The sequence below is a fragment of the Somniosus microcephalus genome, chromosome 2 (genome assembly GCF_052327205.1).
Source record: "Somniosus microcephalus isolate GS21.2 chromosome 2, FLI_Smic_1.0, whole genome shotgun sequence".
In the NCBI taxonomy this organism is placed as follows: Eukaryota; Metazoa; Chordata; class Chondrichthyes; order Squaliformes; family Somniosidae; genus Somniosus; species Somniosus microcephalus.
The window spans coordinates 149,663,052-149,681,550 of record NC_140988.1 but is presented as its reverse complement, the minus strand read 5'-3'; the positions used below and the strand labels follow the sequence as shown (position 1 = coordinate 149,681,550).

At 41.7% G+C, this 18,499-nt stretch overlaps 1 protein-coding gene across 2 annotated transcripts in view; it reads left to right on the top strand.

The window, feature by feature from the left end:
- wdfy3 (WD repeat and FYVE domain containing 3) overlaps positions 1-18,499 on the top strand; it is a 583,406-nt gene that overhangs the window by 487,833 nt on the left and 77,074 nt on the right. For both annotated transcript variants that reach the window (XM_085963501.1, XM_085963491.1), the window contains 5 exons: positions 4,633-4,781; positions 9,004-9,124; positions 9,221-9,306; positions 10,585-10,665; positions 14,758-14,812. In XM_085963501.1, coding sequence (XP_085819627.1) covers positions 4,633-4,781; positions 9,004-9,124; positions 9,221-9,306; positions 10,585-10,665; positions 14,758-14,812 — 492 coding nt within the window. The remainder of the gene's footprint in view (positions 1-4,632; positions 4,782-9,003; positions 9,125-9,220; positions 9,307-10,584; positions 10,666-14,757; positions 14,813-18,499) is intronic.

The following is an 18,499-nucleotide window of genomic DNA, read 5'->3' as shown; positions in this document are numbered from 1 at the left end:
TCCTCTCAGGCTGATTTAGAGATCTCTCCAGAACAGAAAGCTGAATGCTGCAACTTTTGACAGCTCGCGGCCATTCTGCTTTCTGTGCCGGTGAGATGAGGGACTCCCAAGACCTGAAGGAAGGAAGGCTGTAAAGGTAAGTAAAACTTATTTAAACACTTTACACACACCAAACACACTCACCTCTGCACTCATGCACAGATCACTCACCCGAACATCGGACATCTCGAACCCTCCAAGCCCGACGGTCCGCCTCGCTAACTTGGCGTGGTTTGGAGCCGTCGGGAATCCCACACTTCAGGGATAAAAATAGGGATTAGGCTAAAAACTGCCTGTTAACAGGTAGTTAATTGGCACTAATCCTGTTCCTGCCTCGGGGAGGCGGGTCCCAGCACAGGTCGGGAATCCGCCTCCTTTGAAACGGGCATGGAGGCAGGTTTGGGGCGGGATGGGTTCGTGCCCCCCGATTTTGCGATTTTTAACCCCCCACACGCCTCCAATCCCACCTCAACAGCCCAATGAAAATCAAGCCCTTTGTGTCCTCCTTACAACTTGCTAACCCACCTATCTTTGTATCATCAGCAAATTTGGTTACATTACACTCGGTCCCTTCATCCAAGTCATTAATATAGATTGTAAATAGTTGAGGTCCCAGCACTGATCCCTGTGTCACCCCACTAGTTACTGATTGCCAACCGAAAAATGACCCATTTATCCCGACTCTGTTTTCTGTCTTCACAAAGGAGGACACAAATAACCTCCCAAAGATGTCGGGGAACATAGGGTCTAATGAAAGGGAGGAACTGATAGAAATCAGTATTTGTAGGGAAATGGTGTTAGGGAAATTGATGGGATTGAGGGCCGATAAATCCCTAGGGTACTTAAGGAAGTGGCCCTAGAAATAATAGATGCATTGCTGGTCATCTTCCAAAATTCGATAGACTCTGGAACAGTACCCATGGATTGGCGGGTAGCTAATGTTACCCCACTGTTCAAAAAGGGTGGTAGAGAGAAAACGGGGAATTACAGACCGGTAAGCCTGACATCGGTAGTGGGGAAAATGCTGGAGTCCATTATAAAAGATGTAATAGCAGAGCACTTGGAAAACAGTGACAGGATCGGACAAAGTCAACATGGATTTACAAAAGGTAAATCGTGCTTGACTAATCTACTGGAATTTTTTGAGGATGTAACTGGTATAAAATAGATAAGGGAGAACCAGTGGATGTGGTGTATTTGGATTTTCAAAAGGCTTTCGATAAGGTCCCGCGTAAGAGACTAGCGTGTAAAATTAAGGCACATGGGATTGGGGGCAAGGTATTGACTTGGATAGAGAACTGGTTGGCAGACAGAAAGCAAAGAGTTGGAATAAACGGCTCTTTTTCCGAGTGGCAGGCAGTGACTAGTGGGGTACCGCAGGGATCGGTCCTTGGACCCCAGCTATTCACAATATATATTAATGATCTGGACGAGGGAACTAGATGTAATATCTCCAAGTTTGCGGACGACACAAAGCTGGGGTGGGCGTGTGTGCTGTGAGGAGGATGCCGAGAAACTCCAGTATGATTTGGACAGGTTGGGTGATTGGGCAGAAGCATGGCAGATGCAATATAACGTGGATAAATGCGAGGTTATCCACTTTGGTGTCAAAAACAGGAAGGCAGATTATTATCTAAATGGCAATAGATTGGGAGAAGGGGTAGTGCAACGAGACCTGGGCGTCCTTGTGCACCAGTCGCTGAAAGTAAGCATGCAGGTGCAGCAGGCGGTTAAGAAGGCAAATGGTATGTTGGCCTTTGTAGCGAGAGGGTTTGAGTACAGGAACAAGGATGTCTTGCTGCAGTTGTACAGGGCCTTGGTGAGACCACATCTTGAGTATTGTGTGCAGTTTTGGTCGCCTTATCTGAGGGAAGGATGTTCTTGCCATGGAAGGAGTGCAGTGAAGATTCACCAGGCTGATAGCTGGGATGGCAGGAATGACTTATGAGGAGAGATTGGGTCAATTGGGCTTGTTCTCGCTGGAGTTTAGAAGAATGAGAGGGGATCTCATCGAAACTTATAAAATTCTAACAGGACTAGACAGACTAGATGCTGGAAGGATGTTCCCGATGGTCAGGGAGTCCAGAACCAGGGGTCACAGTCTAAGGATAAGGGGTAAGGCATTTAGGACAGAGATGAGGAGGAATTTCTTCACCCAGAGAGTGGTGAACCTGTGGAATTCTCTGCCAAATAAGGCAGTAGAGGGCAATTCATTAAATATATTCAAGAAGGAGTTGGATATATTTCTTAAGGCTAAAGGGATCAAGGGGTATGGGGAGAAAGCAGGGACAGGGTACTGAATTTGGATGATCAGCCATGATCTCATTGAATGGCGGAGCAGGCTTGAGGGGCCGAATGGCCTACTCCTGCTCCTATCTTCTGTGTTTCTGATAGTTAGCCAATCCCCTATCCGTGCCAATATATTACCCCCAACCCCGTGCACTCTTATCTTGTGCAGTAACTTTTTATGTGGCACCTTATCAAATGCCTTCTGGAAATCCAAATACATCACATCTACTGGTTCCCCTTTATCCATCCTGTTTGTTACATCCTCAAAGAACTCTAGCAAATTTGTCAAACACGATTTCCCTTTCATAAAACCATGTTGACTCTGCTTGTCTTATGATTTTCTAAATGTCCTGCTATTACCTCCTTTAATAATGGATTCCAGCATTTTCCCAATGACAGATTGGCTAACTGGCCGATAGTTTCCTGCTTTCTGTTTTTTTATCTTGTATTTCATGAAGTTCTGAAACTCAATTGGGAAATTAAATGAACTACTTTTGTGTCTTAATATGTAGTGCTACTGATGTCAGAATTGTTTCTGTAAAGTGGATTAGCACATCAAAGTAAATGTACCAAATTGCTCTAAACGTACCAATATGAATAACTCTGACCTTTAATCACATTGAAATTGCTTTGATTTATTTCTCTCATTCTCAATAGTTTTATTGCCAGTGTTTTGTTTGTTTTCTTTTTTAAGTGCTGTTATTTGCAATTTATTTGAATAGGGACAGCAGATTGTGTGCAGCTCTACCCATTCATCATATACTACAGTGGAATGTCGTGATTTTACATAAGTTCTGTTTTATACAAATAATTAAGGAAAATAGTGAGTGCTGCAAATATAAAATAAAAAGCCAAAATTGGTGGAAATATACAAATTACAGTAGTTAGCATCTGAAAGAAAAATACATTAATCTTTCAGGTAGTTCTCATCAGAACTATTATTGTCTAAGGTGAACCCTTTTTATCAACTGACCAAAACAGCGAGAATGGGAAAACAACAAAGGTGTCATATCTTTAGCTGTCTTTGGAGGTCAAAAGTAAATATAGAGATTATCCACCTATGAATGGGTTTTGAAATGAAGGAAGCAAGTGCAAAGGACATGAACGCAAAACATAATCTTTCAGACTACACCAAACTCATGGTTCTAAAGCAGAAAGCAGGGTAACAAGGGATATCTGAGTGACTGACATATTTACAATTATTAGCAAATTTCCTTTGATTTAATTACGAAGTCATGAGGGTAAATTTTACAATTGTGGGTGTCCAGTGCAAAGCCTTGCCCGCTAAAAGCACATATTTGAAATGGCAAATGGCCTCAATTTTTCACTACAAATGGATGCCAAATCTTAGTCTTGCGTATGTGCCATTTCCCAAAATACATTCCCAGCAGGTAAGCATGGCATCGGGAGCTTACAATCATAGAATTTACTTTATGAATATACAGGAAACTCTTTTTTATCCGGCACCGATGGGACCAGTGTGGTGCCGGTTTATCAAGAAGTCCGGATTACAGAGAGGTATAGTAAATGGTACGAGAGCCCCGTACACAGCAACAGATCCAGGCTTCCCTGTTGCTTAGCAACAGGTGCAGGAACCCCGGCCACAAGATCCAGGCATCCCTGTTGCTTAGCAACAGGTGCAGGAACCCCGGTTACACAGCCACAGATCCAGGAACGGCCACTAATATGAAGTAAAACTTACCTGAACCTACTCCCTGAATTTTGCCGGTTAACAAAGATTTCCGGTTATTTAGGTGCCGGTAAATCGAGAGTTTCCTGTAGTCACTTCTACAGTAGGTTATGTGAATTACCAGGATGGGTAGATTAACCAGGCATTAATAAAAGCGTTCATCACTATCGTGATCTGGAGCACTGCTTGTAATGGTAGCTGAAATTCGCAGAGCTGCTCGCTGCTCAAATGTGCCAGCATCAGTAATGATTTTCATCAGTTAATAATTTATAAATTCCATTAATTGAAAATGTAGCTACTTGAATATCTAGATTTCCTGATTCTGTCCAAAAGAAGTTTTGCTGGAAACATTAACTTTTCCTGTTTGTTTGTGGGAAGCATTATATTTTAATGCAAAAGGCAAATTACTGCTGATGCTGGAAATCTGAACAAAAAAGATAAAATGCTGAAATCACTTGGCAGGTCAGGCAGCATTTGTAGAAAAAGGAAAATAGTGCATATTGATTAGCTAAATACCAATACTAGTGCTTGTATTTAATTGCAAATTTATGAAAAGACTAATGTTATTGCTGTTAGATAAACAAGTACAGTAATGCATATCTGGTCTGTTATAGATTCAACACATGTACAGATGTGCTAGAGTACAAGGGCTGGACACCAGTGAAGGACTCCTCTTGTTTGGCAAAGAGCATTTCTACGTGATTGATGGCTTCACAATGACTGCCACCAGGGAAATCCGTGACATTGAGACGCTGCCTCCGAAGTGAGCATATTTCTTTCATTTGGCTACAGTATTGACTAAATGTTTACTGTAGTCTCTAAGTTATATATTTATTGTATACCTTTAAAATAAACAACTTTATCCATCTTCTAATTGTGGTTATGCCTATTAAAAAGACACTGCCTATTTTCGTTTTCACTTATTTATCTGAGTAAATTAGTGGGGGAGGCTAGTGTTATCTAGTTCCTTTCATCTGTGATATGCGAAACTGAAATGTTATCAAAAAGTTTCTCATCAGTTCATAAACTATATAGAGATGTCTGTGATGGCCAAAAAGGTTATATAGGTTACATGGTAAACACAAGACCATCCACTAGGAATGTCAGCTCTGGTTGGATATATTCCAGAAGGTCTCATCACATGACCTCTTATCGCTCCACCCAGTCAAACAGCCTTTTTCCCATCTCCAATATTTTTATAATTAATTAAAGTGCTCAAAGAAAATCAAAAAATGCACAACTTTAATGCCTTAATGATTTTTCTCCTGGATTCTTGTAGCAGTGTCCAAGAGATTACTCTTTAATTCCTGGAGACTGCAGGACAATCCTGGAGGGTTGGCAACCCTACCCTTCACTAAATTCACGACACTGCCATCTTACCACAAGTCTCCTAACAATAAGTCATTCTGCTGAAGGTATAAAAGTTTAAAAACGTTAACTAAAATGATCTTAAATTGTGGATTGGAAGACATTCCTGGTAACAGTATTGGATTAATGCGCTCTCGATAATATAAATAGATATTTAGTAGTTCTGTATATACTATAACCAAGTTATGTTCTCTGATCTGTCATTTATTTAATTTCATGGTTTTATATCTTCATAACTTCAGGAGAGCAGCAATGCTGGCCTTTAAGAAAATGGTGGCGCTAAAGCGTCATTGTTATTAACTCTCCAACATGCATTCTCCCTTTAATCACCCTGTAGGATCTCTGTGGTTATAACCCTGTTCCAACTAATTTTTTTTTAAGTTATTTAATTTGTAAAAAGTAACAATTGTTATTTTTTTTAAATCCAGTTTCAATGTTGTTTTTCTAATAATTATCGATGTGATATAAAGAACCGTGGGGAAGAATGTTAGAGTTGTTAATTTCCAAAAATCCAAGTGCATGCATGACAAACATCAACATTTCAGGCTGGCAGTCAATGTTTTGAGGGCCAGTGTTTGCTGACAAAACTCAGCACAGGCTTGGCCCATCATACCTCAGCCCCGCTGCTAGCCTATTCCAGCTGTTAACAGACTGGTAAAGCCCATCTTCTCTCAAAGCTGCTCCTAATGCTAATGCAGTGATTTTGTCCTCTCTATATCAGAGGTGGGAACTCTGGCAAAAACACAAATTCCCACCTACAGTATGCAGTGGATGAATCACTTCCATTATTATTAAGAGTAGCATTGCGGGGAGAGAACCTGATGCGATCGCTTAGTAGCAGAACCTGAGTAGGAGAGCTACTCGGCAAGGAAGAAGGAAATAGATGGTAATGAAGGGGAGAGGAAAATGGGCGGCAATGAAGTAGAGAAGGAAAGGTCAATGGAAGGCAATAACAGGAGGAGGAGAAGTGGGAGAAATAGATGATAATGAAAGGGAAATGGAAGGGTAAATGAATGGCAATGAAGGGAAAAGGAAATCAATGGTAATGAAGGGTAGAATGATGGTAAAAGCAAGAGGGAAATGGATGACCGTGAAGGGGCGACGAAGGGACAAAAGCTGAGAGTAGCATTTTACAGTGGGGGAGGCAGGAGAGTGCCAGTATTAATGGAGAGAGAGCTGGGGGATGCAAGTACCAATGTGAACTAATGGAATTGGAGGAAGAAAATTGTCAGCAAGAACTGGGTAGTGGAATAAGAATGTCAGCTTAAGAACATAAGAAATAGGAGCAGGAGTAGGCCATTCAGCTCATCGAACCTGCTTCGCCATTCAATAAGATCATGGCTGATCTTCTACCTCAACTCCACTTTCCTGCACTATCCCCAATCCCTTGATTCCCTGAATATCCAGAAATCTATTGATCTCTGTCTTTAATATACTCAACGACTGAGGCTCCACAGCCCTCTGGGGTAGAGAATTCCCAAGATTCACCACCCTCCAAGTGAAAAAATTTCTCCCCATCTCAGTCCTAAATGTCCGACCCCTGGTTCTAGACTCCCCAGCCAGGGGAAACATCCCTGCATCTACCCTGTCAAGCCCTGTAAGAATTTTGTATGTTTCAATGAGATCACCTTTCATTCTATTAAACTCCAGAGAATATAGGCCTAGTCTACTCAATTTCTCCTCATAGGACAATCCCCCATCCCAGGAACCTTCGTTACACTCCCTCAATAGCAAGTATATCCTTTCTTAGGTAAGGGGACCAAAAATATATATACTACTCCAGGCGTGGTCTCACCGGGACCCTATATAATTGCAGTAAGACATCTTTACTTCTTGTAATAAAGGCCAACATACCATTTGCTTTCCTAATTGCTTGCTGTACCTGCATGTTAACTTTCAGTGATTCGTGTACAAGGATAGCCAGGTCCCTCTGAACACCAACATTTCCCAATCTCTCGCCATTTAAAAAATACTCTGCTTTTCTATTTTTCATACCAAAGTGGATAATTTCACCTTTCTCCACATTATATTCCATTTGCCACGTTCTTGCCCACGCACTTAGCCTGTCTATATCCCCTTGAAGCCTCTTTGCATCCTCCTTACATTCTCACTGAGCTTTGTATCATCAGCAAACTTGGATATATTACATTTGGTCTGCTCATCCAAATCATTGATATAGATTGTGAATAGCTTGAACTAAGTTAGTGGGAGATTGGTGCCAGGTTGGATTGAAGGAGAAGAGTACTAATAAGTACTGGGAGAGATGGAGGGGGAGAGAGAGGCTCTGAATAGGTAGGGTATTGGCTGGGAGTCTCTGTGAATCTGGTCCACTGGAAGTAGAATGCCTCTAAATTGGGGCAGGGTGTTGGAATGAGAGTGTGACTCTGGAGGTCTCTTAGGTAAATAATGGCCTATATGGTGTATTGAAGATTTAAATGTCACTTCCTGTTACTTTTTTAAAAACCTTTGAACTGTGACATATAAAAGTTTTTTTAAATTAACCAGAATGTATCACTTTAATGTGAAAATTAGAAATTTTACAGAGGGGTGTGTACTTTTTCCCTCCAATACAAGTAAAGAATGCTGGAGATACATGCTGAAGAAGAAGTTACAAACCCTGTGTAATCATTTGTTTTCACATGTCATAGGTTTATATCAGGACTATTCTTGGGTTGTCTGCTTTTCTGAAGCAGTTGGTCAGCTTTGGCTAGTTTTCTAGATTGGCATGTATGAGATGAGATTGTGAAATTAAAGGGGAATGTGTGTAGATTTACACTAGCTCATTTATACTTCCCTTGGCATCCATCGCTTTCTGGAATTCATCTTGTTTAATCTTTACTGTTGCTGTTGGTATTCCTCCCCACGTGTTCATATTAATGTTCGCAGTGAGGACTCTTAACATGGATTCTGGGTATATGATCAGATATTTTGCACAGGGGTATTGTTTGAAGCTGGAATGTAGTTTATTCGTTAACATTCTTTCAAAATTTATTCTCTGATTTTCACCTATGCTCTGCAGTCATTGATTCAGGTTAGGGTGTGGTCTCGTGGGAGCTAGCTGCCAACCAGTAATTTGTCTATATGGCCTATCTTCATCTGTGAACTTAGACAGTGAGTTTTGGCAGGTTACTTCTCCAAAGGGGTCTAGCACAGCTGAGCCTGATCCTGACCTCACGCAGTGTCCACACGCACACTTCCTAGCAAGACTTACTAGATAATAACCAGGAACAGGCACCCTCATTGATTTTCTGCTCCGTAGGCCAGGGGTGCAGAGGCTAATTGTAATGCCCTCTACTGAGATCAGTAATTAAACATAGACTGAGACCTTCTGGACTATATGGCTCAGTTACCAAGTGCTGTTAGTGGAGTCTTGCAATACTAATTTAAATTAATTAACATAGTGAAGTCTTCAGGAATCATTTTTATGCCACAGTCAAACATTTTGTTTACGAAGTGTTACACCTGCAATTTTTTACTGGTGTCATCAGTTTTTTAAATGTACAATCTGAATGAAGAGAGGGGTATGTGATTCATAAATTCAGCTGGTCTGGTTCAAGAGGAAGCATATTCTGTCATACCCAGAGTTAGTTTATTTTTCCTCTGAATCTTTTTTTTAGCATGCATGAGCCTATTATCCCCAGAGGAGCACGGCAAGGACAGAGTCAGCTCAAGAGGACTTGCAGTAAATTTGCCTATGAGGACATCAAAGAAGTGCATAAGAGACGGTATCTACTGCAGGTTGGGATCATATTGTCTTTTTTTGATCAGTCAATATTATTTGCTTACTTAGATCATTTATTTTATTCTACTCTCACAAATGAATCCCTCCTTCAGCCTATTGCAGTTGAAGTTTTCTCTGGTGATGGGCGAAACTATCTTTTGGCCTTCCAAAAAGGAGTTCGAAATAAAGTGTATCAAAGGTAGGAAAAAAAATGTTTTCTCTGATTTTGCTCTATTGAAAAAGCAGCAAGTGAGGGTTTAAACCATGCGGGGATTTGACAAGTTAAATCAGGGCAAGTCCAGATTTGATGTGAGTATATGGCCCTTTTTAAAAACTTATTTTGGTCCTTTGATGTAACATTCTGCAATAGTTTTTTTAATTAAACTAGTAAATAATTGAAAAATTTTTGTTTCTTTGCCGTGGTGCTGAATGTCCATAACTTTTCAAATGGGTACAATTTCTATTTAACATTTTTACGACAATCCGATAGTTTCATGGTCACCATTACTGAAACTAGCTTTTTTATTAACTGAATTTAAATTCCACAGCTGCTGTGGTGGGATATGAACTCACGTCTCCGGATTATTAGTCTAGGCCTCTGGATTACTAGTCCAGTAACATAACCACTATGCTAATGTTCCCGAGATTTGCATTCTATTCTGTATAAAGTACAGCAAGTTGAACCTTATATTTTATTTTGGTACAGAAACAGCTGCAGACCACAAGGCTAATTCCCATGCAAAGGACTAAGTCAGATCTCTGTCAATTCTCCTTAACAAAAAAACACTAACCTAAACGTACTAGTTGATTTGTATATCTATACAGACCATGAAACGAAAGTAGTTTAGTTGGTTCACAAATGGTCATGTGAAGACTTGTATCTTCATGAACTGGTTTTCTTTGTACAGGAAACTTTCTGGTATCCGGCACTGACGGGACCGAGCTGGTGCCGTACCATCAAAACTGCCGTAGAAACCAGCGCTAATGTTAAAACATACGGAACTTTTTTAGCTCCATGTGAACCAACAAACCCTGTTGCTTATTGGCCGCAGCTTAAAAGTGTCTCTGTAGCTAAGCAACAGCTTCAGCTAGACCTTGCAGAGCCTGACTGGAAAAAAAAAGCATCGAGAAGTAAAAAAACTTATAGGAAACGGCTCCTGAATTTTGCCGGTAGATAGAGCTTTCCGGACATTTAACCTCCGGTTAAACGAAAGTTTCCTGTAATCTTACTGTGACAATAAACAAGAATGCTTACATAACACATTTAAAGTGATTCAGTTCCATGTGTTACCACAATAAGAGTAATAATAAATTATGATATAACATTGATTTATTTTTTCCCTAACTTTCTTTACTTGCATCCCTCCTATTACCTGGATGTTCTGTTTTTCAGTAAAGTTCAGTGACTTGATTTTTTGAGGCTAATTGTTGTGCAAAGGTAATTGCTTCAGTTTACTGCATTATATTTGTGTTTCAGATTTTTAGCTGTGGTTCCCTCTTTGACTGACAGTTCTGAGTCTGTTTCTGGCCAACGGCCCAATACAAGTGTGGAACAAGGGTAAGTAAAGCTTACCATAGCGTCCTGGGATTTTCTCAGTCTTTTACTGGTTGCTTCTTTAATGTTTTATGAGGTTGTGCTGTAAATTAATAGAATAGAAATTGTTTGCTTGTGATCTCACACATACTTTTCTCTAATTAATTCTGAGAATATGGGTGTGACTAGTAAAGCCTTCATTTATTGCCCATCCCAAGTTGCCCTTGAGAAGGTGGTGGTGAGCTTTTTAATTTAACTGTCTCAGTTAAATTAAAATGCATACAATCCTGTCAGAAGTTTAACAAATATTTGTTATTTTACATGAAGATAGCAGATCTGTTGCCTGGTTTTCCTTAGCTACTGTTGAAATTTTAGAATTGTTCAATGCCAATGGAGGATAACTCTATGAACAACATTGTGTAGAAATTACAGAGGTGCCAACTGGAATGGTTGTCACAAAGGTAAATTATGTTTTTAAATCTCTCTTCCCCCTGCCCCCCCCCCCCAAGTTAATTTAAATTATTTTCACCTTCATTTTAAGTTAAATTTACTTTCTGTTACCCTTGGGAATCTCCATACTGTTGAGAAGGCAGACAGGCATCTTGCTATTACTCCGCAGCAATTTGGCACCAAATGGCCGCACTATCTGGCTTCTCTTTCTGTAAAGCACGTTTTCTCTCCTATCTTGGATTCTTCAGATGGTCATGTTGTTGTTGGTGTACTGTGTGCAATTTTATGCACATATTTTAGAGAAGATCTTGAAGCCTTGGAAAAGGATGCAGTGTAGACTCATTAGGATGATAACAGGGGTGAAACACACAAGGGTAAATTTTCCACTTTTTGCAGTCCTGGCACATTTAAATTAATTCACAAAAGATCTGGCCAGGTGCACAATCTTCTGCACCCAAAATTCAAGTAAGTACTGCTCTGTGCTGTGCACAAAATTGGAAAATTACCCCTTAAGTAATGTTAAGAGGCTGGAAAACCAGAAATTTCCTAAAGTAGAGATTAAGGAAGGATCTAATAGAAGTATTCAAAATTACAAAAGGGATTGAAAGTGAAAGATTATTTAAAAGAAAAATTATTTGTATTGGTTGGTGAATCAGTAACAAGGGGCTATAAACTTAAGCCCCAATTTTACCTCCTTGGTGGGAGTCGTGCAAATGGGGGCCAAGCCGGATGTCAAACTGACCTTGTGCTGTATCAGACTCGGGAGATTTAAACTCCTCGGCCTCATCTGCATAGCAAAACATAGGATCTGGCTGCTCGGCTAAGAGGAAGGAACCAGGAGACACGATGAGCAGGGGAGCCTGGAGCCATGTTAAGGGGTTGGGAAGAAGCCAGCAGTTGTCCTCCCATATATGTGGACCACATATCCCAAAATTGGATAACAGATTAAGTGAATTTCATACATTCATGTAACTAAGGACAGAACAAGATATTAAGCGATGAATTTTGCCGGCACTTGGAGGCGGGTCCGCTGTCAAAATAGCAAAGATTGACGGCGGGTGGCTAACCCACTGTCAACCCTCCTCCATGCGAGTCTTCCAGCTGTCGGGACTGTCTGCACAGAACTGACCAAGCGGCAGGGGAGACAATTTAGATAATTAAATGGCTTGTTACCAGCTAATTTATTGCTATTTCGAGCCTACCGTGTAATTTTATGTGCTCCTCCACGGGTTACCCGCTGCTCGGAGAACACGTCGGCTCACCCTGTCATGAGTTGAGCCTGTTTGGATTTATCTGATGACCGTAAGCTGCAAAAGTGGTATAAAGGATACCATGTTGCAGCTGTTCAGTTTCAGAGCTCAGAAACTGTTGTTAACTGCATTTGTAAGACATAGAGAGATTTCTTTAGCTTACAAGTGTTTAGAGCCAACTATATATCCATTGGCACCACATTGGAACAACCTCTCACACCATTGACAGATCGCTTCTGTCATTTCAACTGCAGCTGCCATCTATTCCACTAACATCAGTGCCCTTAAAATAAAAAAATCACACTTTGGTCCTCTGAATCCTTCCACGATCAGCCCCAACACCATCATCATCATCACTACCAACACCATCATCATCATCATCATCACCACCATCGTGTGGAGATGCCGGTGTTGGACTGGGGTGGACAAATGTAAGAAGTCACACAACACCAGGTTATAGTCCAACAGTTTTATTTGAAATCACAAGCTTTCGGAGTGCTGCTCCTTCATCAGGTGAAGTGGAGAGTTGCCTATAGACACAGATTATATAGTCAGAGAATAATGCCAGATGATTACAGGTAATCTTTCTAACTGCCATTTATCACACCTCGGCAGAGAGATAATCACAGCAATCAAAGGTGTGAATGGTGTCCAAACAGGTCAGTCAGGAAAACATTACGTCGTTGGCTTGTTCTCTCTACACAAATGCGGCCGGACCTGCTGTGATTTCCAGCAAAGAAAATGTTTTTTGTCTGTTTTTTGTTTTTCATACAGACCCCAGCATCTGCAACATTTTACCCCTTGTGACCCTACCTCATTGTTCTTTGATGTAATGTTTTCCTGACTGACCTGTTTGGACACCATTCACACCTTTGATTGCTGTGATTATCTCTCTGCTGAGGTGTGATAAATGGCAGTTAGAAAGATTACCTGTAATCATCTGGCATTATTCTCTGACTATATAATCTGTGTCTATAGGCATCTCTCCACTTCACCTGACGAAGGAGCAGCGCTCCGAAAGCTTGTGATTTCAAATAAAACTGTTGGACTATAACCTGGTGTTGTGTGACTTCTTACATTTGACCACCATCATCATCATCATTCTCCGCCATCACCTGATGCTGCACTGGACACAGGGCATCAGCACCTGACAACATTGCTGCCCGGGAGGCCAGCGATGGCATCACCATGACCAGATTTACTTCACTTGACGCTGTACGTCCTAGCTGCCACATGATGCGCCAGGTTGACACCATCCCACACCATAAATCATCCCTACAATGTCCAAGCCATTCCTTTCACACTCATCACAATAGATGAGGGGGTGGGGGAATGGATATGTCTCAACATTCACTGGAGCTCACTAAGACACTGCTCAAGGTGCGCACAGACCTGTCCAATAAGGTGAAGTGCTGAAAATAAAGATTTCAATGTTTGACACCATATTAACAGAAACTTTACATGAACATTGCATAAAACACCTAAGTGCCTACCCTTGTGTGTTGTTACTTGGTATGATTGCACTAGGATGAGGGCGAGTGCGAGGGGTGGCTAGTGAGATCTGGATGTGATAATGTAGATAGAGAGGGATAGGTGGAGGTGCAAGGTAAGTTTTTGTGAGTAAGGATGCCCAGGAGGACGGTAGGGAAGGCAGAGTGATGGGGAAGTGATGAGTGGCACAGCAGGATGAGGTTTAGTGTAGCTTTTCAGTAACGTTTCGTGATCTACTGAGATCATTGAAAGGTTGGCGCCACTGCAGCCAGGGACTTCTGATGACATCCCTGCTTGTGTCCTCCTGTACAATATGCAACCAGACTGCGTTGATCTCCTGGGGAGGTCTCTTCCGCCCATGGGAAGGGAAGAGAAGTTCCCTGCATGCTGTGACTCCTTCTATAAGCATATGGAGGGTGTCATGCATGAGCCTGGGTGCAGACGTGCACCTTTGTGCAGTGTTTGCAGCACCTCAGTGCTGCAGAACACTGACAGCACAACTGTCAAAATCAATGTGGCCGTGGTCCCTTTAAGGAAACCGGTTGACGCGTCATCAGATCCGCTTCCTGTTAATTCGCCAGGAATCCCGCAGGGCGGGCTTAACAAGGCCAATCTACGGAAAATCATTTTCAGGGAGCGGGACCGGAACCCGCTAACCAGCTCCCCCGATGCCATCCCGCTTCCGCAGGGAAAATCCAGCCCATAGTGTGCATTCCTTATTGCTATCATATTCTGCTTAAAAAATATGTTAAAGATCGCTATTAACACCAAATAAAAGTCACTCATGCAGGAAACAAGTAACTTAAAATTTAAGCCAACCGTGATCAAGACATACCTTCTTGAAGTATTTTGATTTGTGTTTGTGTTTTTTTTTTAATGATTCTTAAGTGCAAAGTAAAAAGATTTTTGTGTTATCTGTTCCCAGGTCCGGTTTGCTCAGTACATTGGTTGGAGAGAAGTCTGTAACACAAAGATGGGAGGCAAGTAAAAATGAAATGATGGCAGGATAGAAAGCTAAACAAGATGGTCTAACATTTGTAACAGTGTCCATAGTGTGAAATAAATGTACAAGATAGTTAATGAGCTTATCTTAATTCATGCATTCAGAAAAATCTTAACGTCTCCCGACTGCAGCATCCTATTGTTTCTTGGAAACATTTAAGGTTTTTGCCTCCGCTATTCTATCTGAAAACCTATTGCACATGTTGATCACTCTGTGAAGAAAAACCTCCTGATATGAATCTTAAAATTACTTTTTACTAGTCTGAACCTATGTCCCCTTGTCCTACTCTCTCAATTTGACTTGGAGTAATAGTCTTGATTTATTTTACCTATCTTATACACCTCTAAGATCATAGGAACATAAGGACATAAGAACAGGAGTTAAGGCCCTCAAGCCTGTTCCACATTCAATGAGATCATGGCTGACATGTGACCTAACTCCATATACCCGCCTTATTTGATGACCACACAGTTGCCTACATTGAAATCCATTTGCCACAGTTTTGCCCATTCACTTAATCTATCGATATCCCTTTGTAATTTTATGCTTTCATCTACACTGCCTACAATGCCGCCTATCAGTTTTGGTGCAGTTTTGGTCGCCTTATCTGAGAAAGGATGTTCTTGCCATGGAAGGAGTTCAGCGAAGATTCACCAGGCTGATACCTGGGATGGCAGGAATGACGTATGAGGAGAGATTGGGTCGATTGGGCTTATACTCGCTGGAGTTTAGAAGAATGAGAGGGGATCTCATTGAAACTTATAAAATTCTGACAGGACTGGACAGACTAGATGCAGGAAGGATGTTCCCGATGGTCGGGGAGTCCAGAACCAGGGGTCACAGTCTAAGGATAAGGGGTAAGCCATTTACGACAGAAATGAGGAGGAATTTCTTCGCCCAGAGTGTGTGGAATTCTCTACCACAGAAGGCAGTAGAGGCCAATTCATTAAATATATTCAAGAAGGAGTTGGATATATTTCTTAAGGCTAAAGGGATCAAGGGGTATGGGGAGAAAGCAGGGACCGGGTACTGAATTTGGATGATCAGCCATGATCGCATTGAATGGCGGAGCAGGTTCGAGGGGCCGAATGGCCTACTCCTGCTCTTATCTTCTTGTTCTATCTTTGTCTCATCGGCAAATTTGGGTATATGGCTTTCTACGCCATCATCCTTGTCATTAATACATACTGCGAATAGTTGAGGCCCCAACACAGAATCTAAAGGAACAGTTCCTGAATTGGGAGAACTTTGCAGATGCCCTAACTATAATCTTCCAATGTGCTCACCTACTTCCTTTAAATTCCTGGGATAGAAACCATCTGGTGATGGGGATTTGTCACTCTTTAGTGCCATTATTTTCTTCATTACTGTTATTTTACTTGCGTTAATTTTATTGAGTCCCTGTCCCCGATTCAATATTAGTTTCCTTGGGATTTCAGGCATGCTATCCTCATCCTCTACTGTAACTACTGACGCAAAGTAATTATTCAACATGACCGCCATTTCCTTGTTATCATTGACAATATCACCGATATCAGTTTTTAAGGGGCCACCTCTCCAATACCTCCACTCCAGGCTGAAAAGTCTGACCGTTGACACTAGGATCAAGAAAGGAGGGAGAGAGAAAACAGGGAACTACAGGCCAGTTAGCCTGACATCAGTCGTCTGGAAAATGCTGGAATCCATTGTTAAGGAAGTGGTATCAAGGCACTTAGAAAATCATAACATGATTAGGCAGAGTCAACATGGTTTCATGAATGGGAAATCGTGTTTGTCAAATTTATTAGAGTTTTTTGAGGATGTAACTAGCAGGGTAGATAAAGGGGAACCTGTGGATATAGTATATTTGGATTTCCAAAAGGCATTCGATAAGGTGCCACCTAAAAGGTTATTACACAAGATAAGGGTCCAAAAATTTGGGTCCCCACGGGTGAGTACGCACTGTGTACTCACCCGTAGGGCCAATAGAAGTGCCGGTTTTGTACATGCACTGCGCGTGCGCTGGAAACCGGAACTTCCATTCTCTTGAAGGAAGGGGTTCGAAGGTCAAACGCGTGCGCCGGAGAGGCAGCGCGCAGACCTGGAACTTCTGCTTTTTTCACAGGTTTTTCAGTGCGGGTAAGTCCCTAGCAGCTGCGCGTGGAAAAAGCAGGCGCAAAGCCTGCTTTTAACTAGATAAGAGGTGAAGTAAAAGTTTAAAAAAATTTCCACAAGTTTATCATTTTAAAATACTTTAAAGAAAGGTAAGTTTATTTTTAGCCCCGTTAAAAACTTTAATTTTTTAAAACATTTAAATTTTTGTTTAAAATAGTTAATTTATGTAATTTATAGTTATTTTAACAATGTCACCTTTTTAAAAATTTATTTGAAGTTTTACTTCGGTTTTGGGGCCGATCTCTATTCATAGATTTGACAGGTCTTCCTGTCAAATCTATGAATGGAGATTCCCTGCTCCGATTGGCTCTCCATGGCCCACGTGATTCCAGGGATGCTGCGAACTAGTTGCGCCCCTGGGATACGCGTGCCCTGCACACCGGCAGCTGGAGCAGGCCCAGGATCGGAATTCCATGCGGGCCCACAGCACAACGGCAGGCGCGCTATGTAAGTGCAGGGCGGGGACTTGCGCCCGCGGGAAGCCTCCGACCCGAATTTCTGGGCCAAGATCTCATGGGGTTGGGGGTAATATAGTAGCAGATAGAGGATTGGTTAATGGACAGAAAATGGGGAGTAAGAATTAGCAGGTCTTTTTCAGGTTGGTAGGCTGTAACTAGTGGGGTGCCGCAAGGATCAGTGCTGGGGCCTCAGCTATTTACAATCTATATTAATGATCTAGATGAAGGGACCGAGTGTAATGTATCCAAGTTTGCTGATCATACAAAGCTAGGTGGGACAGTAAGCTGTGAGGAGAACGCAAAGAGTCTGCAAAGAGATATAGATAGACTATGTGAGTGGGCAGTAAGGTGGCAGATGGAGTATAATGTAGGGAAATGCGAGGTTATTCACTTTGGTAGGAAGAATAGAAAAACATAATCTTTTTTAAATGGTGAGAAACTTTTAAATGTTGGTGTTCAGAGAGATTTGGGTGTCTTCGTGCAATGAACATAAAGCTAGCATGCAGGTACAGCAAGCAATAAGGAAGGCAAATGGCATGTTGGCCTTTATTGCAAGGGGGTTGGAGTACAAGATTGAGGAAGTCTTGCTACAATTGTACAGGGCCTTGGTGAGACCACACCTGGAGTACTGTGCACAGTTTTGGTCTCCTTATCTAAGGAAGGATATACTTGCCTTGGAGGCGGTGTAACGAAGGTTCACTAGATTGATTCCTGGGATGAGAGAGCTGTCCGATGATGGGAGATTGTGTAGATGGACCCATACTCTCTGGAGTTTAGAAGAATGAGAGGTGATCTCATTGAAACATACAAGATTCTGAATAGGATTGACAGGGTAGATGCGGAGAGGTTGTTTCCCCTGGCTGGAGTGTCTAGAACTAGGGGGCATAGACTCAGGATAAGGGGTAGGCCATTTAAGACCGAGATGAGGAGGAATTTCTTCACTCAGAGGGTTGTGAATCTTTGGAATTCTCTGCCCCAGAGGGCTGAGGATGCTGAGTCGTTGAGTATATTCAAGGCTGAGATAGATAGATTTTTGGACTCTTGGGGAATCG